General features: G+C 41.6%; 1 protein-coding gene and 1 long non-coding RNA gene across 8 annotated transcripts in view; one reads left to right on the top strand and one right to left on the bottom strand.

Annotated features, from left to right (window-relative positions):
- The window catches only part of LOC134344394 (uncharacterized), a 29,718-nt gene extending 18,979 nt beyond the window's left edge, over nucleotides 1-10,739 (top strand). Inside the window, exons 3-5 of one of the 4 annotated variants that reach the window (XR_010017432.1) lie at nucleotides 7,189-7,205; nucleotides 7,691-7,817; nucleotides 10,558-10,739. This is a non-coding gene — a long non-coding RNA (uncharacterized LOC134344394). Of the gene's footprint in view, nucleotides 1-7,188; nucleotides 7,206-7,690; nucleotides 7,818-10,554 lie in introns of all 4 variants that reach the window. The other 3 variants (XR_010017433.1, XR_010017430.1, XR_010017431.1) reach the window with 3 other exon arrangements.
- Nucleotides 1-24,902, bottom strand: part of LOC134344379 (latent-transforming growth factor beta-binding protein 2-like) — a 510,939-nt gene that overhangs the window by 223,212 nt on the left and 262,825 nt on the right. For all 4 annotated transcript variants that reach the window (XM_063044071.1, XM_063044078.1, XM_063044088.1 and 1 more), the window contains 2 exons: nucleotides 12,851-13,015; nucleotides 10,438-10,632 (listed from right to left, as the gene is read on the bottom strand). In XM_063044071.1, the coding sequence (XP_062900141.1) occupies nucleotides 10,438-10,632; nucleotides 12,851-13,015 (360 nt within the window). The remainder of the gene's footprint in view (nucleotides 1-10,437; nucleotides 10,633-12,850; nucleotides 13,016-24,902) is intronic.

The following is a 24,902-nucleotide window of genomic DNA, read 5'->3' as shown; positions in this document are numbered from 1 at the left end:
ATGAGTCCATAGGTTGTGGGAACAGTTCAGTGATGAGTTGAATGAAGTTATCCCCTCTGTTTCAAGAGCTTGATGGTTGAGGAGTAATAACTGTTTGTGAACCTAATGGTGTGGGTCTCGGGACTTCTGTAGCTTCTTCCTGATAGCAGCAGCGAGAAGAGAGCATAGCCTGGATGGTGGGAGTCCTTGATGATGGATGCTGCTTTCCTGTGAGTGTGCTGCATCTAGATGCGTTCAATAGTGAGGAGGGATTTATACAAGATGGACTGGGCCATATCCACTACTTTTTGTAGCTTTTCCATTCAAGTGTATTGGGTGTTTCCAATAACATGCCATGATGCAACCAGTCAATATACTCTCCACAACATATCTAGAAAAATATGTCGAAGTTTTAGATGAGATGCCAAATCTTCGCAAACTTCTACGGAAGTAGAGACTCCGCCATGCTTCATTTGTTCTTCTTTGTGTAATGCCCTGGTTAAGAGCCTGCATTATGGCATTTCCACTGCTATGCTGTTATGCTTTTAACAGCTTTTCTGCAAATGCAATGTATTCTGTTAGTTAAGCTTCATCGACTATTGCTTTGGCTTCAGCTGAGATGGGGAGCTGTTTGCTCAGCCTAGGAATTTTGTGTCAGCCAGCTGGGGTTCAATTGGCAACCTGCAGTGATATTCTATCCAGTGGCATGTTATGGAACATTCAGGAAGGCTGAGCAGGATCAGATTTCTGAGGGACAGTAGTCTGGTTTTGGATTTTTATTGGGAGGAGATGTGGAGCAGAGCACTAGGGAAGATACTTGTAGAATGCCGCTCAAAGGAGAGACCTTGTTATAAGAATTGCTTTGTGCAGACGAATGTTCCAAGGAGAAAGTGCCAATACTCCTGAGTTAGCCAGTTCATTTGAAATGGCCTTTGCGGAAAGTCCAAACTGTGGCCAATGTCTTTCACGCAGAACTTGGGTACAGAAATGAGCTTTACCATTTATGTGTGCATTTAGATTGGTTTAACTGTACTGGGCCCTTTTCTTTTTTTCCTTATTAACTCTTTGTTAAAGTTGAAATATCTCCTAAACATACTTCCACTTTAATTTTAAGATGGTGTAAGGTCTGTTATTTCCTGGCAAACAATAAGTTTGCATGGGACAAGCATTTACAGAGCATTCACCATAATTTCTGTTCCCTTATCAGAACATTCCAACTTTCCTGTTTGGTTGAATGCCAATCATACCAACCTTAGATTTATATTGCTTATTGAAGGTGGCCTTCTCACCATCACCCATGCAAAGCTGAGTCATGTGGCTGTTAGTTAGAGTTAGCTAATGAGCCAAATCTGTTACGAGCCACAGTGAGACAATTACATTCGTAACCTATGTTGGGCCCAATACTAGTTCTCTGAAATTATGACACTAAGGAAGTTATTGACTCTCTCTACCACTGATCCCCGATGAGAACTGGCTCATGGACCTCGGGTTTCTTCCTCCTGGAGTCAATAATCAGTTTCTTGATCTTGCTGACATTGAGTGAGAGGTTGTTGTTGTGCTGGGCAGGGCACATCTCCAGGATGGAGGATCATTGCCTGCCCAATATTGTGCTGTATGGCGAACTCTCCACTGGCCACCGTGACAAAAGGCCACCGAAGAAGAGGTACAAGGACTCTCTGTAGAAATCCCTTGGTGCCTATCACATTGACCATCGCCAGCGGTCTAATCCAGCCTCCGATCGCGAGGCCTGGCGACATACCATTCACTAGTCTGTCTCCTCCTTCGAGAACACAAGCAGGGCTGGCATTGAGGACAAAAGGAGAAGGAGGAAGAACCGTGACACAGCAATACCAAACCCAGAACAGAATTTCTCTTGCATCGGCTGTGGCCGGACCTGCCTGTCCTGAATTGGCCTTGTCAGCCACCAGCGAGCCTGCAGCAGATGTGGGCAGCCCCCTTCCTATATCTTCCTTCGCGAAGCCAAGCCATGACATGACTCAGCCAGATTTCATATCTCCCTCCAATATGCAGATTCATCAACACCTTTGACTCAGCAACAACAGTGCTGTTATCAGAAAATTTAAATATGGCATTGAAGCTGTGCTTAGTCTTACAGTGTTAAATATAAAGTGAGAAAAACAGCGGGCTAGGCACACAGCCCGTGCTGATGGCGATTGTGGAGGAGATGTTGTTGCCAATCGAAACTGACTGGGTTCTCCAAGTGAGGAAGTCGAGGATCCGGTTGCACAAGGATGGATTGCTTTTCCCTGGTAAAAAGTTTCTGTGCTTCTCATGATTTTATACCCCTCCGTGAGGTCACCAGTCTCCTACATTCCAAGGGAAAAGTGCTGCCTAACCTCTCCTTACAACACAGATCCTCAAATCCTGCTGACATTCTTATGAATACTCTTTGCATTAGTTCTAGCTGAATAGTGTGTTTCCTATAACAAAGCTGTGCACAACACTCCCAAGTGTTGCCTTACCAACGTCTCTTACAATTGCAATATCATGTTCCAGCTCCTATCGTTGCTGTCCTGATTGATGAAAGCCAGAATGCCAAACACCTTCGCTATCCTGTCCACCTGTGATGCCACTTTTAGATGAGAAATATTGATTTAAGAATATTATCCATCTCCTGTTGCTTCACGCAGATCTTTAAGGGGACATTCTTATTCTAGCCACCCTTTTACTCTTAGTATAGCTGTAGAATCTCTTGTGATTTTCCTTAACTTTGCTCACATAATGCTCACTATATGCCCTCCTGGTTTCCCTCTTGACTGTACTCCTACACTTATTCTCATCAAGAGATTTGATTGATCCCCACCATCTTACCCTAATGCCTTTTTCTTAAAGCGAGTCTCAATATTGCACATCAACCAAGCCCTCAAATTTACCAGTATTCCCTTCACCCCAAAAACACATGCTATCCCTGATCTCTTTATATCATACTTTTAAAGCCTCAAACCTGTCTGACATCCTTTTACCTGCAAGTAGTCTCACCATGTGGGCACGTAGCCAAGTGGTTAAGGCATTGGACTAGCTACCTGAAGGTCGTGAGTTCGAGCCCCAGCCGAGGGAACATGTTGTGTCATTGAGCAAGGCACTGATCACACATTGCTCTGCGACGACACTGGTGCCAAGCTGTATGGGTCCTAATGCCCTTCCCCTGGACAACATTGGTGTCGTGGAGAGGGGAGACTTGCAGCATAGGTAACTGCCGGTCTTCCACACAACCTTGCCCAGGCCTGCGGCCTGGAGAGTGAAGATGCAGATCCATGGTCTCGCAAGATTAACGGATGCCTTTGTAGTAGTCTTACCAAATTAACTTCTGCAAGTCCCAGCCCAAATTGTCCAAAATTTGCCTTGCCCTAATTTAAGTTTTTAACTTGTAGACCTGTCCTACCTTTCTCCATAACTATTTTAAAACTAAAAGAATTATGAATGAGGGATGTGTGCTAAATGCAGGCAAATGTGACTAAGAAAAGCAATTTGGTCAACTTGAACCAGTTAGTTCTGTGGGCCTGTCCCCATGATGCTTAAAGCTATGACTTTATATATGGTAAAGCTACAGAAAGTAATAAAGAACATTAAAACTTTGGTGTACATTTCCAAGGATCCTTCAAAGCAGAAGCACAAGTTAGTTAAGAAGGCATTCAGAATGGGAATCATTTGCCTGGACATAGTATCTCAGAGCAGGGAGGTTATGATACACCTACTTAGACTACAGAGAAAGCACCATGTGCAACTCTCATCACAATAATATCCAAAGGGTGTGATTTTACCGGAGAGGTGCAGAGGTGATTCACCATGATATTGCTTCAGATTAAACTGTTCAGCTATAAGGAGAGAGACTAGATAGACTGAATTCAATTTCCTTGGAGGACAGAAGGCTGGGGCAAGGGTGGAAAGTTGTAAATACAAAGTTATGAGAGCATAGGTAGGGGAGAAATAAAAAAAAAGTCAGAATATTTAAGAGCAACAAAAATATGGTTGCAATTCCTTAATATACTAGATAAGTCAATTATTTGAGTCAGTTTCTCAAATCATATCTTTTCTACAGAGAAGATCTTACAAAATATTTTGGCAAGAATTACTCACCCTGCATCAATGACCCCTTCACCTGTCTCCAACCCTCTTCTTAGACTCCCCACTATGGTTCTCTGCCTGCTCTGGATCTTTCCATCTCTAAATGCCAACAAAATATCAACAAGCTCAAATTCAGCACTCCTCTCTCCTCGTTGAACCTTACCTCCTCTGAACGCACTCGTTTCCACTCTCTCAGCACCAATCCCAACCTTAGTATCAAACCTGCACACAAAGGGTGTTGTAATGTGGAGGACTGACTTTAACCCTGCTGAGGCCAGGTGACAACTTTCAGACATTTCTACTTACTTACTCCTCAAAAAGAACCCCAGACTGGACCATCAGAAAATTGTTTCCGACACCATCACACATCCACTGCCACAAAACTCACAGCTTCCTTACACCGCAGTGCTTGTTTCTACCTCCTACCGAAGATCCACAAACCTGCCTGTACAAGTAGGCCCATTGTCCCTGCTTGCTCTCGCCCCACTGAACCTGTGTCCACATACTTCAATGCCATTCTATCCTCCATGGTTCAGTCCCTTCCCACTGACATCCACGACCCTTTACATGCTCTTGATCTCCTCAACAACTTTCAATTCTCTGGCTCTGACTGCCTCATTTTCTCCATGGATGTTCAATCCCCATACACTACTATTCCCAAAGAAGAAGGCCTTAAAGGTCTCTGATTCTTTCTTGACAATACCCTCTTTCATCAAGCAGAACTTATCTTCACCCTCAACAATTTCTCATTTGGCCCCTCCTACTTTCTCCAAATTCAAGGGGTAGCCATGCCACCTGCATGGGACCCAGATATGCCTGTCTTTTTATTGGCTATGTGGAGCAGACCATGTTCCAAGCCTTCCCTGGTAATGCTCCCCCCCCCAACCTTTTCTGTGCTACACTGATGACTGCATTGCTTTGCTTCCAATTTTCACCCAACCTTTAAATTTGTTTGGTCCATTTCTGACAGCTGCCTCCCCTACCTCGATCTCTCAGTCTCCACTCCAGAGACAAACTGTCTACTGACATTTTTTATAAGCTTTCTGATTTCCATGGCTATCATGACTATATCTCTTCCCTTTGTCTCCGCTACATCTGTTCCCAGGATGAGGCTTTCCTGGACATCAGAGATATCCTCCTTCTTCAAAGAACATGGTTTTCCTTCCTCCACCATTAATGCTGACCTCCCCTGTATTTTTCCATTTCCCAGATATCCATCCTCACCCCATTTTCCTGCTGCCTTAACAGAGATAGACTTCTGTTTGTCATCACCTACCACTTCATGAGCCTCCACACCTAACACATCAGACTCCACAATCTCCACCATCTTCAACGGGATCCTACCAGCAAATACATCTTTACATCACCCAACACTCCGTTTTCCACAGGGATCCCTCCCTCCATGATACCCTAGTCCATTCGTCCCTCCCCACTAATTTCCTTATGGCCACAGGTCCCTGCAAGTGGCAGAAATACTACACCTACACATTCACTTTCTCCCTCACCTCCAGTTAGTGCCCCAAACAAGTCAAACCAGGTGAGGCAAAACTTCACCTGTGAATCTGTTGGGGTTGTCTATTGTATCCAGTGCTCCTGTTGTAGCCTTCTCTACACTGGTGAGACCTGATGTAGAGCACCTCTGCTCCATGCGCCAAAGGTACTCTGTTGAGCAGCTCTGCTCTATCCACCAAAAGTATAAATTCCCAGTGGCTAACTGTTTTAATTCCTATCTCCTTTCATATTCTGACATGTTGGTCCATGGCCTCCTCTTTTGCAACAAGGAGGCCACTCTCAGGGTGTTGAGGCAACACCTCGTATTCCAATTCAATAGTCTCCGATCTGATGGCATGAACATCAGTTTCTATTCTGGTAGTTATTATTTTTTTCTTTTCTCTTCCCCTTTTCCTCTTCTGCTGTACCCCACTCTGGCCTCTTGTTTCTTCTCCTCACTTGCCTATCACCTCCACTTGGTGCCCCTCCTTATTCCTGTTCTCCCATAGTTCATCCTCCTCTCCTGTCATATTCCTTCTTCGCCAACTTTTTACTTTCCCCACCCACCTAGCTTCACCTATCACCTTCTAACTTGTCCTCCTACCCACCCCCCCAACCCATCTCACCCCCTTCCTTTCCAGTTCTGATGATGGGTCACTGCCCAAAACATTAACTGTTATTCATTTCCATATATACTGCCCAACCTGTTGAGTTCCTCCAGCATTTTGTATGTGGTACAACATACTTAGATCTATTTCTGATTTACAGGAGGTGTCATTTGACTAAAGAGTGCCCGGCAAGTATAAATTATGTGCTGAGTATTACAGTATCTGTTATTTACAAAGGCAGATGACTGAACTTTCTACCAATCTGCAGCACTGAAGAAAAGTGATTTGTCTATCAGCATAGTTTGTTCTACTTTAAATCTGAAGCTAGCAGCCCATCTAATCCCAGTATGAAATTAAGCTCCATACTGGAAGAGAAGTTTATTCCAGAGTCAAGTTAGTTCTTTATTCCAGATTTGCACTGCTCTACGCTGTTAATTTAAAGTTAGAAATGACAAAATCTAAAGTGCAAATGCACCGTTAACTGCCATAAATAAAATACTTGAATTTTACAACATTTTTTTTTAAAGTACACAATAGTAAATTGTTTATCAAAACCTGTTGAATTTTACAGTAATTTAAAATCAGGTTTCATGGACAGTCCAAAACAATATAGAACAAAGATGCAAGAAAATGTCCAGAAAAAAATACATAATCACAGATTCATAAATATGATAAAGTAGTAATACACAATAATTTCTAGTTCATAGTTATTTAATTAAACCATTATTATCCCCATGAATCTAAAGTACCAAACATAAAAACTATACGTCTGTTTATGTACTTACCTCTCAAAATAACGTAATTTCATGTTCCTTTCTGTATACTGCATGATAGACACATTCTCATGTTTGAATTACTTTGAGATTAGCAAGCTCACATCATACCCGGCACCCTTCTGATTCATTATTAATTCATCAACTGTTAAATAATTTGTCTTTAATGAGTACCAGACTCCAAAATTTCATTTCTGTCTATTAATTGTTACCTTTTTATCTTTCAAAATTTATAACTGTGACATGTGAAGATCTTTCCAGGAAAAAGGTACCGTCTTGCCTTTATTCCAAGCATTTATATATGAAACTTGCCTTTGTCAAGGGCCCGTATTAAGAAAAATTTCTTCTCGGTTTATAGCAGAGTAATAATACTAATAAGATATTTTTAAGATATTCATAGTTTAAAAAAATGGTATGCTTGTAAAGTTCATGTTTCAATTTAAATCTAACATGTCAAAACTAAATTAATTCAGTTATTTTCTTTTCCAAAATATTACTCTCATTACTATTCACCAACTTTACAATCCTGCCTCTATATACTTTTGCATGTATTAGGAATTTGCTGTGGTGGGTTGGTTAGAGCATGACATGCAAATAAAAAACAACTTTCAATAATTATAAAGAATAAAGAATTATATAAAAATATAAAGTTAGAAATTAAACTATGGATACAGAATAAAATGTACGTAAATACCAGCATGTATCCACAAAGTAAACAGTATTATAAAAATGTGAACAACCGGAATTCTGCAGATGCTGGAAATTCAAGCAACACACATCAAAGTTGCTGGTGAATGCAGCAGGCCAGGCAGCATCTGTAGGAAGAGGTGCAGTCGACATTTCAGGCCGAGACCCTCCGTCAGGACTAACTGAAGGAAGAGTGAGTAAGGGATTTGAAAGTTGGAGGGGGAGGGGGAAATCCAAAATGATAGGAGAAGACAGAAGGGGGAGGGATAGAGCCAAGAGCTGGACAAGTGATAGGCAAAAGGGGATACGAGAGGATCATGGGACAGGAGGTCCAGGAAGAAAGACAAGGGGGGGGGGGACCCAGAGGATGGGCAAGAGGTATATTCAGAGGGACAGAGGGAGAAAAAGGAGAGTGAGAGAAAGAATGTGTGCATAAAAATAAGTAACAGATGGGGTACGAGGGGGGAGGTGAGGCCTTAGCGGAAGTTAGAGAAGTCGATGTTCATGCCATCAGGTTGGAGGCTACCCAGACAGAATATAAGGTGTTGTTCCTCCAACCTGAGTGTGGCTTCATCTTTACAGTAGAGGAGGCCGTGGATAGACATGTCAGAATGGGAATAGGATGTGGAATTAAAATGTGTGGCCACTGGGAGATACTGCTTTCTCTGGCGGACAGAGCGTAGATGTTCAGCAAAGCAGTCTCCCAGTCTGCGTCGGGTCTCGCCAATATATAAAAGACCACATCGGGAGCACCGGACGCAGTATATCACCCCAGTCGACTCACAGGTGAAGTGTTGCCTCACCTGGAAGGACTGTTTGGGGCCTTGAATGGTGGTAAGGGAGGAAGTGTAAGGGCATGTGTAGCACTTGTTCTGCTTACACGGATAAGTGCCAGGAGGGAGATCAGTGGGGAGGGATGGGGGGGACGAATGGACAAGGGAGTTGTAAAAATGTGGTTTAAAGTGTTTACAGTACATGCAGTGATGGGGGTAATAGATAGAAGGGTGATGGGGAGGCTAACTAGAATGTTGATCAGATTAACTTCCTGGGGGAAGGAACATTTAAGATGCTGTGAAGTTTTTCTTTCAAAAGAAGAGAACTTTTGGAAAACGCAAACACAAGGAATTCTGCAGATGCTGGAAATTCAAGCAACACACATCAAAGTTGCTGGTGAACGCAGCAGGCCAGGCAGCAGCTCTAGGAAGAGGTACAGTCGACGTTTCAGGCTGAGACCCTTCGTCAGGACTAACTGAAGGAAGAGCTAGTAAGAGATTTGAAAGTGGGAGGGGGAGGGATAGCGCCAAGAGCTGTACAGGTGATTGGCAAAAGGGATACGAGAGGATCATGGGACAGGAGGCCCAGGGAGAAGGAAAAGGGGGAGGGGGGGAAACCCAGAGGATGGGCAAGGGGTATAGTCAGAGGGACAGAGGGAGAAAAAGGCAAGTGAGAGAAAGAATGTGTGTATATAAATAAATAATGGATGGGGTGCGAGGGGGAGGTGGGGCATTAGCGGAAGTTAGAGAAGTCAATGTTTATGCCATCAGGTTGAAGGCTACCCAGACGGAATATGAGGTGTTACTCCTCCAACCTGAGTGTGGCTTCATCGTGACAGTGGAGGAAGCTGTGGACTGACATGTCGGAATGGGAATGGGATGTGGAATTAAAATGAGTGGCCAATGGGAGATCCTGCTTTCTCTGGCGGACAGAGCGTAGGTGTTCAGCAAAACGGTCTCCCAGTCTGCGTCACCAGCAACTTTTGGAAAAGGCAGTTTGCAGGGTGGGTAGTGTCCACAATGATTGTTCCTGCCCGCTTCTTTGTCCTGGATGCACACAAGCCCAGTAATGATGCAGCCAATGACTTTTTCTACTGACATGACCGATTATTGTACTTTTCTGATATTGTGAGAAGATGCTGCACCAAACCAGACAGTAATGGCTGATGTGAGAATGCTCTCAATGAGGAACAATGAAGAATTGTACCAGTTATGTTCTGAGGAAGATGGAAATTTACCAACTACTGACATCATAATCTTACCAGCATCATGACTCTCTATCACTATTCTTTTAAACCTACTTTATTAAATCTCAATTACAAGGCTATAAGAATGAGCAATATAATTTTAAGTCTGTCAAGGCCTTGCTTTTTATCTGTCTACCTGCATATTCTTTGTAACTGTAAGATTATATTCTGCAGTGCTTTTTTTCTGTTGTACTAATTTAAAATACCTCCATATTGACGGCATGCACAAAAAGGTTTACACGACAGTATATTTCAGTACATGACAATAATGAACCAATTATATGCAAGGAATGGAGGGATATGGATCATGTGCGGGCAGATGCGATTAGTTTAATTTGATATTGTGGTAGACACAGGCATCATGTTTCTGTGTTGTACTGTTCTACGTTCTATATTAAGAAATTTAAAAGAAAAGAATTAACAGTTTAAAATAATTGTTTAGTTTATCGAGTGGAAATATTTCAGATATTTGTAAAAGTTACAATCTCATTATATATAGTATTTACCTTTACTGTGCTACTTTTATTATTTTATCAATGAAAATTAATTTAGAATTGAACATATTTTTATGAAGTTTATGAATTCAGGAACTGGCATTCATAATTATGAAGCAGTGTTCCTTAAAGCCCGCTTTATAAATCCATCAAAATTATTCTCTTTGTCCCAAGTTAATACTGTGAAAAATTATAGGGAGGGTTCTCATCTTGATAGCCTAGTGTAAATTCGAATTTCTCTCCAAGCACAAATATAGCATATAGAAATTGAGAACGTTCAACCTAAATTCAGTACTTACATCTTTCTAAGCTTACATAATTTTCTTCCTTTGAAGTTAACTTGGAATCCTTGACAGCATTCTGCCGATTGTCAAGATACTGTTCTAGAGAAACATGAGTTATTTCCTCTTCTTCAGCAGGTCTCATCAAGATCTGGACATGAGACCTGGAGTAATGATAACCGTGACCCGCTGGGCAGATTTCATTGAAAACGACTGAAATCAAAGGAAATTTCTAAATTAGTTGAAATTAGAAACAGGAATATGCAAAACATTACCTACCAAATTGTTGAAAGAATAAATGTCTGAATAAAAATGATTGTTAAAAAATTATACCGTTATTATGATTTTGACTGCTCTGGAACCTGTTATAAATTTTGGTTTTTTGCTCCCTAAGCAGAAATGAATATTATGTCTGTTTTCAAGTTAAATGCTGAGCTCCAATACAAGACAAACACTGCAAGGCTACTACAACATTGTAACAATGCATATATGTTTGAAACTTAACCTCCGATATAATGAGCAAAACTGCCATTCTGACCATCCACAGGACATTGACAAGTTCCATTTTTACAATCGCCCACAAGTTGATTGAGTATCTCACAAACTGCTGATCTCCTGGGGTGTTCAGTCACAACAGATTTCAGAGTTTACAGAGCATGGTGAGAAAAAAAAAACACCCAGTGAGCAGCAGTTCCGTGGGCGAAAGCACCCAGTTAATGAGAAGTCAGAGAAGAATAGACAGACTAGTTTAAGCCGACATGAAGGCAACAGTAACTCAAATAACCACACGTTACCACAGTGGTGTGCAGAAGAACATCTTTGAATGCACAGCATGTCAAACCTTGAAGTGAATAGGCTACAGCAGCAGAAGACCACAAACATACACCCAGTGGTCACTTTATTGAGTGCAGCAAGCACCTAATAAAGTGGTCTTGAGTGCATTAACTTGTCCATATGTCAATATATTTGACTTTGAGATTCCTCATTCACCTACAAAACAGGGGCAGTTATATTCTGCAGCAAAGTAGTAACTGATATAAAAATGATCCTGAATCCAATCTTAAATACATTTTTCAGGCTATTATTTACAGAGCAGACAGGAATGGCAGAGAGGGTTACATACAAGAAGGTGCCAATATGTTGCCAAATAATTTCAAAGGAAATTTTCAGCAAAGAATTGTATGTACAGAGACTCAACAACATTCATTGAGCTCAATTTCATTCTTCTGTTACAGCTTTAGTCACTTAATGAGGAAACCAGACTGAAAAGTCTAGACTGAATCAACAAATTTCAGCCTCACTTCACTCTGTAACCAGAGACTATAAAAGATCCATTAGAAATAGATTTTCATTTGACTTTCTGCGTTCAACACCATCATACCCTCAGTACTAATCAACAAGCTCTAAACCCTAGGCCTCTGTATCTCCCTCTGCAAGCGGATCCTTGACTTGGTTCCCCATGGGAAACCATAGTCAGTGAAGATCGGAAATAGTATCTCATCCTCACTGACAATCAACGCTGGCACACCTCAAGGATGTGTGCTTAGTCTATTGCTCTTCTCTCTACACCCACGACTGTGTGGCTCGGCACAGCTCAAACAGTCTATTAATTTGCTGACAACACAATTATTTTTGGCAGAATTTCAGATGGTGACGAGGAGGCACACTGGAGAGAGATACATCAGCTGATTGAATGGTGTCGCAATGACAACTGGCATTCAACATCAGCAAGGCCAAAAAATTGATTGTGAAAATACAACAGACTAACTGGCCTGTAACTTCTTTTCTTCTGCCTATCCCCCTTCTTGAAGAGTGGAGGGACACTTTCAATTTTCCCATCTTTCAGAACCATTCCAGAATCCAGAAATTCTCGAAAAATCATTACAAATGCCCTCAAAATTTCTTCAGCCACCTTTCAGTATCCTGGGGTGCACACCATCTGGTCCAGGTGACTTATCTAACTTCAGACCATTCAGTTTACAAGAACCTTCTGCCTAGTAATAGCAACTTCACACACTTCATGACCCCTGACTCCTGGAACTTTCACCATATTACTAGCGTCTTCTACAGTGAAGACAACTATAAAATACATATTCAGTTTGTTAGCCATTTCCTTCTTCCCCATTACTACCTCCGAGGGATCGTTTTCCAGTGGTCCGACATCCACGTTTGCCTCTCTTTTACACTTTATCTGAAGGAACTGTCGGTTTGCCTTTCTTCAATATTATTGGCCTACTTACTTTCATATTTCATCTTTATCTTCTTAATGACATTTTTAGTTGCCTGAATTTCTGAATGGACAATGTATACTGCCTCACCTGTTCTTTTTGCTCTCTTTTAGTACTACTTATTTAATTTTATTTTATATACACATATAATCATAATGATTTGGTAATCATAATAATTTGACAGAGTGTCTAACAGACATTACCTGAGCCAGGAAGTGGACACTTTTCACAGTTTTTACCCCATCCTTTGCCCACACGGCTACAACAACAAATCTGCTTTGCAATTTGCTGAGAGAGAGGCAGAGAACAGTTCCCATTGGACACTGATCTGAAACAGGGTCCCAGTTCAGCAGAAACCGCCTTGTCCGCTGTAAAGAAAATCAAATTACAAAATTACTTTAAAATTTGATTTAAAGAAGAGTAGGACATAAGATAACTTATCTCCAGCATCTCAACTTATTTAGAATTTTAAACTTTTTTTTTTACATTTATGATAAATAATTTACAGACAATATCACTTAAAATATACTGGTATACTGTGTTTACCTATATAGTAATGGTGACTAATCTGGACAGACTCTTGGAATGTCCTGTTGTCGGTTGAATCAAAAGTAGTGACGAATCAGCATAGAGGAAGGAGATTGAAAATCTGGCTGAGTGGTGCCACGACAACAACAACAACAACCTCTACCTCAAAGTCAGCATGACCAAAGAGCTGATTGTTGTTTTCAGGAGGAGGAAACCAGAGGTCCATGAGCCAGTCCTCATCAGGGGATCAAAGGTGGAGAAGGTCAGCAACCGTACATGTCTTGGTGTTATCATTTCAGAGGACCTGTCCTTGGTTCAGCATATAAGTGTAATAGTGAAGAAAGCATGGTAGTGCCTCTACTTTTTGTTGAAGTTTACAAAGATTCAAGATGACATATATTAGATCTCCCGATAACCTTCTCTATGGAAAACAGATTTAGTACCCGAGATATCCTTGTAAAGTAACCTCTCATCTCAGGTTGATTCTTGTAAATTCTTTCTGGATTTCCTCTTTATTGAAGTAACCAGAAATGAAAGAACACATCAATTGAAGCCAAAAGTATTCTATAAAGAGTTGGCATTAATACTCTGCCTCTGTTGATAAATCACAGAATTGTGTATGCCTTAATTGCTTTCTCAACCTGTCCTGCACTATGCTATTCATTCCCTCAGTCCCTTTGCTCCTTCAGCCAGCTTGGAACAGTGTCCTTTGTCCTGTTCTGTCTTGTGAAATTCATTTTCTCAAAATGCATCCACACTGCATTACTTTACATTAACTTGCCTTGTGTCCCTTCATTTACCAGATTGTTTATATCCTGTTGCAATTTATCATTATCTTTACTGCTTAGATGACTGCAAATTTTAAAATTGTGGCTTCTATTCTTAACACCAGTCCTACAGGAATGCTGCTGTTCATCTTCTAGATTGTGAACAACCATTCAGTACCAGCCATTGCCACCCGTGATTGTCAGCAGCTTCCCTTTATCATCCTATTATTTAAAATCTCCCTGTACCCTTGGTTGGTTTGTCCTGGTGCCATTGGTTATTTTCCTGTACTGTACGTAATATCCATGAATTAAGCTAAGGTAGATATCACAGATCCTGTTGCAACACAGGAAGAATCCAACCAATATATGAGCACCACAATGGAAGTTCTGAATTGTGCTTGGGCTCCAGATTCCAAAAGAAAATGAATTGAAAAGCACACAGGACATTTTCCTCTAACTTATTCTCTTGCCATGCTTATTAACTCTCCAAACTCTCTCCTTGCAATTCTCCTGCCATTCTTTGGGGTAGTTTACAGCAGCTTACCAATGCATAGGTCTTTAGAATGTGGAAAGAAACTAAAGTTGCTTCTTTTCAGGCAGTCCCACAGGACTGAGGATTACTTAACTCCACTCCAATCTTCTGGATTCTAAGTTACCTAGAGAGGCAATGTGCAGACTCTCCCTCTGGTGAACAGGAGGTGAGTGACAGAATGGTTGAAGGTGCAGGTAATAACACGCATTTCTTCCACATCTTTCAGAAGGCTTCTGTATGTTGCCGAGGCATAGCCTTGAGTATTTCAATGCCAGCCTGGATGCTTCTTCTCCATCTTGAGTGGTGTGGATTTCCACAAGTTCAAAATTCAAAATAAATTTATCTTTAAAGTACATGTACGTCACCATATACAAACCAGACATACATTTTCTTACGGGCATTTATAATAAATACAAGAAACACAATAGAATTCATGAAAGATCTCACTCAACACACTGGACAAACAACCAACATGCAAAAGACAATGACTGTGCAAATACCAAAGGAAAAATAGGAAATAATAATAGAAATAAATAAGAATTAAATATTCTTAATATTTAATTTAAAGCGGAAAGCGGCCAGTAAGCAAGTGGGCCAGTGAAGGAGTGGAGCTTTGAGGCTTTGATTCAAGAGATTCTGGCAGTTTTGGCAGTTGGTCTGTGCAATCAAGTCAATCAAGATTTGAATAGATCAGCAGAAAGCTATTGATTGACAATCAAGATTTCAAGAGCTCAGACTCAGCTGAAAGCAGCTGATTGGGCAGTCAAGGTCAGGTGACCAAGCATTTTGAAAAGCTCAAACAGATAAATAGAAGAGGAGTACAAGGGTTTTTTTTATAGAATATGATGAATAAACAGGAATAGGATACTAGGATGGTCAACGATGGGAGGGTGAAGTGTAGGTTTGTATATATATATATATATGTTTGTGTGTGTGTGTGTGTGTGCGTGCGGGCGCGCGATTGGGTGAAGGGATTTAGAATGTATGTCTAGTGCACATTCTGGAGCAGAGGGTGGCGGTAATGCACCATTAAGCCGGATGCCAACCGCCGTAAAAACAAGATACATACAGACAGATAAATAGAAGGATAGCTCAAGCGAAGCAGCCTGTGGAAAGTGGCCAGTGAAGGAGTGGAGCTTTGAGGCTTTGACTCGAGAGGCTTAGACGAGAAGAGGCGGAGGACAAGCTTGCTCGCAATTAGTCTTTACAATGTCTCCTGAGACGGTGATGTGCCTCTCATGTGAGATGTGGCAGTCTTGGGGGACGCCCCAGTCCCGCAGAGTCACATCTGCCAGAAGTGCATACGGCTGGGCGATCTGGAAGAGCTTGTAAGGAATCTGGAGCAGCAGCTAGATGACCTTCGACTCATAAGGGAGAATGAGGCAGACATAGATGAGAGCTACAGGGAGGTAGTCACACCTAGGCTGTCGGAAGTGGGTCGTTGGGTGACAGTCAGAGGGGGGGGAAAGCGAAGGTGAGCAGACAGGTAGTGCAGAGCACCCCTATAGCCATTCCCCTGAATAATAAGTACACCGTCCTGGATACTGTTGGCGGGGACGACCGACCAGATGTGAGCCACGGTGGCAGGGCCTCCGGCACTGAGTCTGACCCGGTGGTGCAGAAGGGTGGGACGGAGAAGAGGAGAGCTGTCGTCATTGGAGACTCTATAGTCAGGGGAGCAGACAGGAGATTTTGTGGACGTGAGAAGGACACCTGCATGGTTTGTTGCCTCCCAGGTGCCAGGGTCCAGGATGTCTCTGACCGGGTGCACGACATCCTGGTACGACAGGGAAAGCAACCAGAAGTCATGATACATGTTGGGACCAATGACATAGGCAGGAAGAGGGATGAGGTCCTGAAGTGAGTGTTTCGGGAACTAGGCAGAAGGCTGAAGAACAGGACCTCAAGGGTGGTGTTCTCAGGATTGCTGCCAGTGCTACGTGACAGTGATGGTAAAAACTGGAGGAGATGGCAGTTGAATGCGTGGCTGAGGAGTTGGTGCAGGGAGCAGGGTTTTAGATTTTTGGATCATTGGGATCTTTTTTGGGGAAGGTGGGACTTGTACAGATTGGATGGGTTGCACCTGAACTCGAGGGGGAGCAATATCCTTGCAGGTAGGTTTGCTAGCATGGTTCGGGAGGGTTTAAACTAATTTGCAAGGGGGATGGGACCCAGAGTGATAGAGCAGTGAAAGAAGTGCATGGGGTAAAGCCAGATCTAACATATAGAGAGGCTTTGAGGAAAGAGAAGCAGGATAAATGGTGTAAAGACAGTAAGGTAGAAGGACTGAAATGTGTGTACCTCAATGCAAGAAGCATCAGGAACAAAGGTGATGAACTGAGAGTTTGGATACATACATGGAATTATGATGTAGTGGCCATTACAGAGACTTGGCTGGCACCAGGGCAGGAATGGATTCTCAATATTCCAGGATTTCAGTGCTTTAAAAGGGATAGAGAGGGTGGAAAAAGGGGAGGAGGGGTGGCATTACTGGTCAGGGATACTATTACAGCTACAGAAAGGGTGGGTAATGTAGCAGGATCCTCTTTTGAGTCAATATGGGTGGAAGTCAGGAACAGGAAGGAAGCAGTTACTCTACTGGGGGTATTCTATAGGCCCCCTGGTAGCAGCAGAGATACAGAGGAGCAGATTGGGAGGCAGATTTTGGAAAGGTGCAAAAATAACAGGGTTGTTATCATGGGTGACTTTAACTTCCCTAATATTGATTGGCACCTGAATAGTTCCAAGGGTTTAGATGGGGCAGAGTTTGTTAAGTGTGTCCAGGATGGATTCCTGCCACAGTATGTGGACAGGCCGACTAGGGGGAATGCCATACTAGATCTAGTACTAGGTAATGAACTGAGTCAGGTCACAGATCTCTCAGTGGGTGAGCATCTGGGGGACAGTGACCACTGCACCCTGGCCTTTAGCATTATCATGGAAAAGGATAGAAGCAGAGACGACAGGAAAATTTTTAATTAAGGAATGGCAAATTATGAGGCTATAAGGCTAGAACTTGCGGGTGTGAATTGGGATGATGTTTTTGCAGGGAAATGTACTATGGACATGTGGTCGATGTTTAGAGATCTCTCGCAGGCTGTTAGGGATAAATTTGTCCCGGTGAGGAAGATAAAGAATGGTAGGGTAAAGGAACCATGGGTGACAAGTAAGGTGGAAAATCTAGTCAGGTGGAAGAAGGCAGCATACATGAGGTTTAGGAAGCAAGGATCAGATGGGCCTATTGAGGAATATAGGGAAGCAAGAAAGGAGCTTAAGAAGGGGCTGAGAAGAGCAAGAAGGGGGCATGAGAAGGCCTTAGCGAGTAGGGTCAAGGAAAACCCCAAGGCATTCTTCAATTATGTGAAGAAAAAAAAGGATGACAGGAGTGAAAGTAGGACCGATTAGAGATAAAGGTGGGAAGATGTGCCTGGAGGCTGTGGAAGTGAGCAAGGTCCTCAATGAATACTTCTCTTCAGTATTCACCAATGAGAGGGAACTTGATGATGGTGAGGACAATATGAGTGAGGTTGATGTTCTGGAGCATGTTGATATTAAGGGAGAGGAGGTGTAGGAGGTGTTGGAGTTGTTAAAATACATTAGGATGGATAAGTCCCTGGGGCCTGACAGAATATTCGCCAGGCTGCTCCACGAGGCGAGGGAAGAGATTGCTGAGCCTCTGGCTAGGATCTTTATGTCCTCCTTGTCAACGGGAATGGTACCAGAGGATTGCAGGGAGGCGAATGTTGTCCCCTTGCTCAAAAAAGGTAGTAGGGATAGTCTGGGTAATTATAGACCAGTGAGCCTTACGTCTGTGGTGGGAAAGCTGTTGGAAAAGATTCTTAGAGATAGGATCTATGGGCATTTAGAGAATCATGGTCTGATCAGGGACAGGCAGCATGGCTTTGTGAAGGGCAGATCGTATCTAACAAGCCTGATAGGGTTCTTTGAGGAGGTGACCAGGCATATAGATGAGGGTAGTGCAGTGAATGTGAGCTATATGGATTTTAGTAAGGCATTTGACAAGGTTCCACATGGTAGGCTTATTCAGAAAGTCAGAAGGCATGGGATCCAGGGAAGTTTGTCCAGGTGGATTCAGAATTGGCTTGCCTGCAGAAGGCAGAGGGTGGTGGTGGAGGGAGTACATTCAGATTGGAGGATTGTGACTAGTGGTGTCCCACAAGGATCTGTTCTGGGTCCTCTACTTATCGTGATTTTTATTAACGACCTGGATGTGGGGGTAGAAGGGTGGCTGGCAAGTTTGCAGATGAGACAAAGGTTGGTGGTGTTGTAGATAGTGTAGAGGATTGTCAAAGATTGCAGAGAGACATTGACAGGATGCAGAAGTGGGCTGAGAAGTGGCAGATGGAGTTCAACCCGGAGAAGTGTGAGGTGGTACACTTTGGAAGGTCAAACTCCAAGGCAGAGTACAAAGTAAATGGCAGGATACTTGGTAGTGTGGAGGAGCAGAGGGATCTGTGGGTACATGTCCACCGATCCCTGAAAGTTGTCTCACAGGTGGATAGGGTAGTTAAGAAAGCTTATGGGGTGTTAGCTTTCATAAGTCGAGGGATAGAGTTTAAGAGTCGCGATGTAATGATGTAGCTCTATAAAACTCTGGTTAGACCACACTTGGAGTACTGTGTCCAGTTCTGGTCGCCTCACTATAGGAAGGATGTGGAAGCATTGGAAAGGGTACAGAGGAAATTTACCAGGATGCTGCCTGGTTTGGAGAGTATGCATTATGATCAGAGATTAAGGGAGCTAGGGCTTTACTCTTTGGAGAGGAGGAGGATGAGAGGAGACATGATAGAGGTGTACAAGATAATAAGAGGAATAGATAGAGTGGATAGCCAGCACCTCTTCCCCAGGGCACCACTGCTCAATACAAGAGGACATGGCTTTAAGGTAAGGTGTGGGAAATTCAAAGGGGATATTAGAGGAAGGTTTTTTACTCAGAGAGTGGTTGGTGCGTGGATTGCACTGCCTGAGTCAGTGGTGGAGGCAGATACACTAGTGAAGTTTAAGAGACTACTGGAGAGGTATATGGAGGAATTTAAGTTGGGGGCTTATATGGGAGGCATGGTTTGAGGGTCGGCACAACATTGTGGGCTGAAGGGCCTGTACTGTGCTGTACTATTCTATGTTCTAAATATCGAGAACATGAGATGAAGAGTCCTTAAAAGTGAGTCCATAGGTTATGGGAACAGTTCAGTGAAGGGGTGAGTGAAGTTGAGTGCAGTTATCCCTTCTTGTTCAAGGGCTTGATGGCTGAGAGATAATAACTGTTCCTGAACCTGGTGATGTGGGTCCAGAGGCAACTGTATTTCCTTCCTGATTACAATGACGAGAAGATAGCGTGGCCTGGATGGTGGGGGCCCTCGATGATGCATGATGCTTTTCTGTGACAGTGCTCCATGCAAATGTGCTCAATGATGGGGAGGGCGTTACCCATTATGGACTGGGCTGTATCCATTACATTTTGTACACTTTTCCGTTCAAAGGCTTTGATGTTTCCATATCAAGCTGTGATGCAACTGGTCAATATACTTTCCACTGCATATCTATTAGAAGGTTGTCAAAGTTTCAGATGACAGGCTAAATCTTCACAAACTTCTAAGGAAGTAGATGCACTGCCTTTGCTTTCTTTGCAATGGTACTTATGTGCTGGACCCAGCACAGATCCTCTGAAATGAAAACACCAGTGAATTTAAAACTGCTGACCTCTCCACCTGTGATCCCCTGATGAGGACTAGCTCATAGACCTCCACTTTCCTCCTCCTGAAGTCCATAATCAGTTCCTGACATTGAGTGAGATGTTGTTGCAGCACTACTCGACCAGATTTTCAATTTCCCCGCTTCATGCTGATTCGTGACCACATTTGATTCAACGAATGATAGAGGTGTTGTCAGCAAACTTAAATATGGCATTGAAGCTGTGCTTAGCATCACAGTCATAAGTATAAAGTGAATAGACAAAGGGGCTATGTACTCAGCCATCTGGTACACCTGTGCAGATGGAAATTATTGAGGAGATTTTGTTGCTAGTCTGAACCAACTAAGATCTGCAAGTGAGGAAATCGAGGACCCAGTTGTACAAGGAAGCATTGGGGCTTGGGTCTAGAATCTCATTGATTAGTGTTGGAGACTTCCAGTGGTGCTCATGGTGTGAGGTTGTGTTTTAGATCCGCTCCATTACCTCTGATCTTTATCCTATGATCAGCTACATTTAAGCTAACTTTTAAGGCACCGCCCTTTACAATACCTCGGAGTTGATTGTCATTATATATTTGGATGCTTTTAAGGTCCGGTATGTCTAAGAACGGGAAAAACGGCAAACCTCCTGTCAGACTGAAAGTTACCGACCCCACTCCTGTTGTTGACCCGGCACAATGAAGAAACAACGTGAATTCCTTACCTTTAAAAATTCTGATTTAGAATGCAGAACGCGTCGTCAGAATATAAGAATTATCGGACTCAAAGATGGCGTGGAATCTGAAGACCCTATTAAGATTTTCTCTCAACTTTTAAAAGACTAATTTCCCACCTTGTTTCCTGATCAACCACCACTATTGGACAGGGCTCATAGAGTTCCATCGTATTCGTCTAAGTCAGGCGAGCCTCGGCATGTTATTATACGATTTTATTATTTTCAAGACGAGGAAAAGTTGTTCCGTTTTGCTAAAGGCTACTCGACCTAAAGGCTACATTGATTTTTCAGATCTCCGCTTTCGATTGGTGGAGGACTTTAGCAAACAGGTTTGCGTCCAACGTGTTCGTTATAGATGTGATGGCGGAATTCTACAAGATGGATTTAAAGCCAGTTCTGCTATATCCCTCACGTTTGAGGATCCGAATGTCTGATGGGTCTCCCCGTTTTTTCAACTCTCCGTCGGATGCCCAGAGCTACCTGGATCAACTCTCACCTTCAACATCCTAATTGCACTGTTAAATTATCAGTGCCTGATTGGAGGGTGCTAATCTGTTTAATCTGTCTGGTTTTATTTTCCTTTTTCTTTTTTTTTGCTCTATCTGAGGGCAGAATTTTTTTTTGTTTAACTAATATGGTTACCAAACTCTTTTTTTAACTACGTCATTTCTTCTTCTTCCCTGGGGATAAATATATATATATATTTTCTTCTTTGTATTATATCTTTTTCGTTTTAGTTGGTGTACTTCTTGATTTTTTCACTCTTCTGTTTTTCAACTTTAGTTGATCTTTTTTATATATACACTTTTTTACTGAGCGTTTATTGGAAATCATGGGGGTAGATTTAGTTCTTGCTTCTATCTGGCTAGTCTATTCTAGATTTAGCTTTGGGGTTACGGGGCCGGGGGGGGGCTTCACTTTATAGTTTTTTTTTTCTTCTTGGGCTACTCATATATTATTGAAGTATTTTTTGCGTCGTCTTTCTCGTTATCTCCTGTTTACTCTGTTCCCTTTCCGGGTTCGTGGGTTGAATCTATTGTCAATCCTCCCTTTATTTGAGGGTTGACTTTCGGGGTTATGAATTCTACTGTTAATTTTGTCTCTTGGAATCTAACGGTCTTAATCAACCAATTAAAAGGAAAAAATCTTCAAAGTATTCCAGAGACTTAAAGCACATATTTTAGTTGTACAAGAGACCCATGTGCGGAGGTGGGACAGATTATGTTTTTTTAAGTTCTGGAAGGATTAGCAATACCACTCGAATTCTAATGTAAAAGTTAGAGGAGTTCCTATTTCATAGATCCCTCAATTATATTTGTGCAACAGGATATTATCTCTGATCCGAATGGTAGATTTTTACTGGTTAGTGGTTTACTTTTTAATAAAAAGGTAGTTCTGGTTAACACTTATGCTCCAAACTCAGACTGTCCGGAATTTTATATATCTTTATTTAATGTTTCCAAATTTGAATGAGTTTACACTAATCTGGGGCGGAGATCTTAATACTTGTTTATCCCCACTATTGGACCGTTTGGCCCCTATACGGACTGCACCCAATAAATCTGCACCCTTGATTAATTCATTTCTCTCAGATTCGGGGTCGACGGACATTTGGCGGTTTTTACATCCCCAAGACTTTTTTTTTAACACATGTTCATCACTCTTACTCAAGTTATTGACTCTCGTCTTATTTCCTCAGTAGTTAAATGTGAATATGACTCTATAACCATTTCAGACCATGCTCCACTTAAGTTTTCTATTAAATTATTGGCCAATGCTCATAACACTAGACAATGGCGTTTTAATTCGCTGTTGCTTCAGGACTTGGATTTTGTTAACTTCATGAGTGAACAGATTGCTCTTTTTTTACAATTAACAGTACAGAGGATATATCCTTGAACACCCTTTGGGATACCTCCAAAGCTTATATTTGTGGCCAGATTATATCGTACTCTGCTGCTTTGAGGAAAAGGTTGAAGAAGGAAGAACTTGCTCTTGTGGACAAGATTTAGGAAATAGATAAGAAATATGCTACAGCTCCTTCTGAGCTGTATAAACAAACAACTGAACTTCAAATGGAACACAGTTTATTACTTTCATCCTCTATTGCAAATCAATTAATGAAGACAAGAAGTGAATTTTATATACATAGTGACAAAGTTGGTAAACTGTTGGCTAATGGGTTGAAGACCAACTCCAATAAACTTCAAATTATCAGATTTATAATCAAAAAGATCAACTGACATTTGATCAAGCTGAGATTAATCAATCCTCCTTTGATTTTTATTCCTCTTTATATCGATCAGAATCTCCACGAGATTTTAAACATATGTGTGACTTTTTAGATAACCTAGACTTCCCTAAGATATCACACGATATATGTTCTATGTTAGAAACTTCCTTCACTACTGATGAGATTAAGAATGTTATTTTTTCTATGAACTCGGGGAAAGCTCCTGGCCCTGATAGGTTTACCGTGGAATTTTTAAAATCTTTTGCACCCTCATTAGTCCCCTGGTTAACCAGGGTTTTGGAGGCCTCACTAAAACTTGGTAATCTACCAGAATCCTTTTATAGAGCATTGATTTTTTTAATATTAAAGAAGGATAAAGACCCCGCTCAATGCGCATCTTATAGACCAATATCCTTGTTAAATGTTGACTCCAAGATTTTTAAATAGACTAGAAAAAGCACTTCCTTATATTATTTCGGAAGATCAAACGGGTTTTATTAAGAATTGCTATTCTTTTTATAATATTCGTACACGTTTAAATATTGTCTATACCCTGTCACAAACCGATGCTGAATGCGTCATTTCCCTAGACGCTGAGAAAGCCTTTGACAGGGTTGAATGGCCCTACTTATTTAAGGTGCTTGAAATGTTTAACTTCAGCCCGAAACTTATATCCTGGATTAAATTGTTTTACCATTCTCCTATGGCGTCAGTTCGTACTAATACTCAAAACTCACCTTTTTTTCCCCTCTATTTCGAGGTACCAGACAAGGGTGTCCTCTGAGCCCTTTATTATTTGATATAGCATTAGAACCACTAGCAATTGCTTCGAGAATCTCCTAATGTTATCGGTATAACTCGTGGATTAAAGTCTCATAGTATCACTTTACGCTGATGACTTACTCTTATATATTTCTAATCCTCAAAAATCTATCCCAGCAGCTCTAGATTTATTAGCCCAATTTAATCTTTTTTCAGGATACAAATTAAATGTTAATAAGAGTGAACTTTTCCCTATTAATAAGCAAGTTCCCTTATATCAGAACCTGCCATTTAGATCGGTTAATAATCATTGGTCCTATCTTGGGAATTACCTGTAAACATAAGGATTTATTTAAGGCTAATTATTTACCCTTAATTGACCATATCACACAACTTTCCTTAAAATGGTCTCCACTTTATTTAACTTTGACTGGTTGTATTAATGCTGTTAAGATGTTTATTCTGCCAAAATTTTTATATATATTTCAGGCATTACCAATTTTTGTTCCAAAATCCTTTTTTGATAAAGTAGACTCTAGAATCTCTTCATTTATTTGGCAAAATAAAAACCCGAGGTTGGGTAAAATACATCTACAGAAAGCTAAGAGAGATGGAGGCTTGGCATTACCTAACTTTAGATTTTATTACTGGGCAATTAATATTCGACACATGAAATTTTGGTTACTTGACCAAGATACACCATCCATTCCTAAATGGGTAGTATTGGAATTACATTCTGTTCAGGCTATGCACTTGGCTCTATATTAGGATCTTCCCTTCCTTCCGATTTGAAACGGTATAAGCAGGTTTGCACCCAATAGTTAAACATACCTTACGTATCTGATTTCAATTCCGAAAATCTTTTTATCTTAATCAATTTGTGCTAGCGATTCCTGTTATAGGTAATATATTTTTTCTCTCCCCCTCTACGGACCGTGCCTTTCAAATTTGGCAGACTAATGGTATATCACGGTTTTCTGACTTATTTTCAGATGGCTCCCTTATG

This window comes from Mobula hypostoma, chromosome 1 (genome assembly GCF_963921235.1).
Source record: "Mobula hypostoma chromosome 1, sMobHyp1.1, whole genome shotgun sequence".
Taxonomy (NCBI): Eukaryota; Metazoa; Chordata; class Chondrichthyes; order Myliobatiformes; family Myliobatidae; genus Mobula; species Mobula hypostoma.
This window is presented reverse-complemented; position numbering and strand designations above follow the sequence as displayed.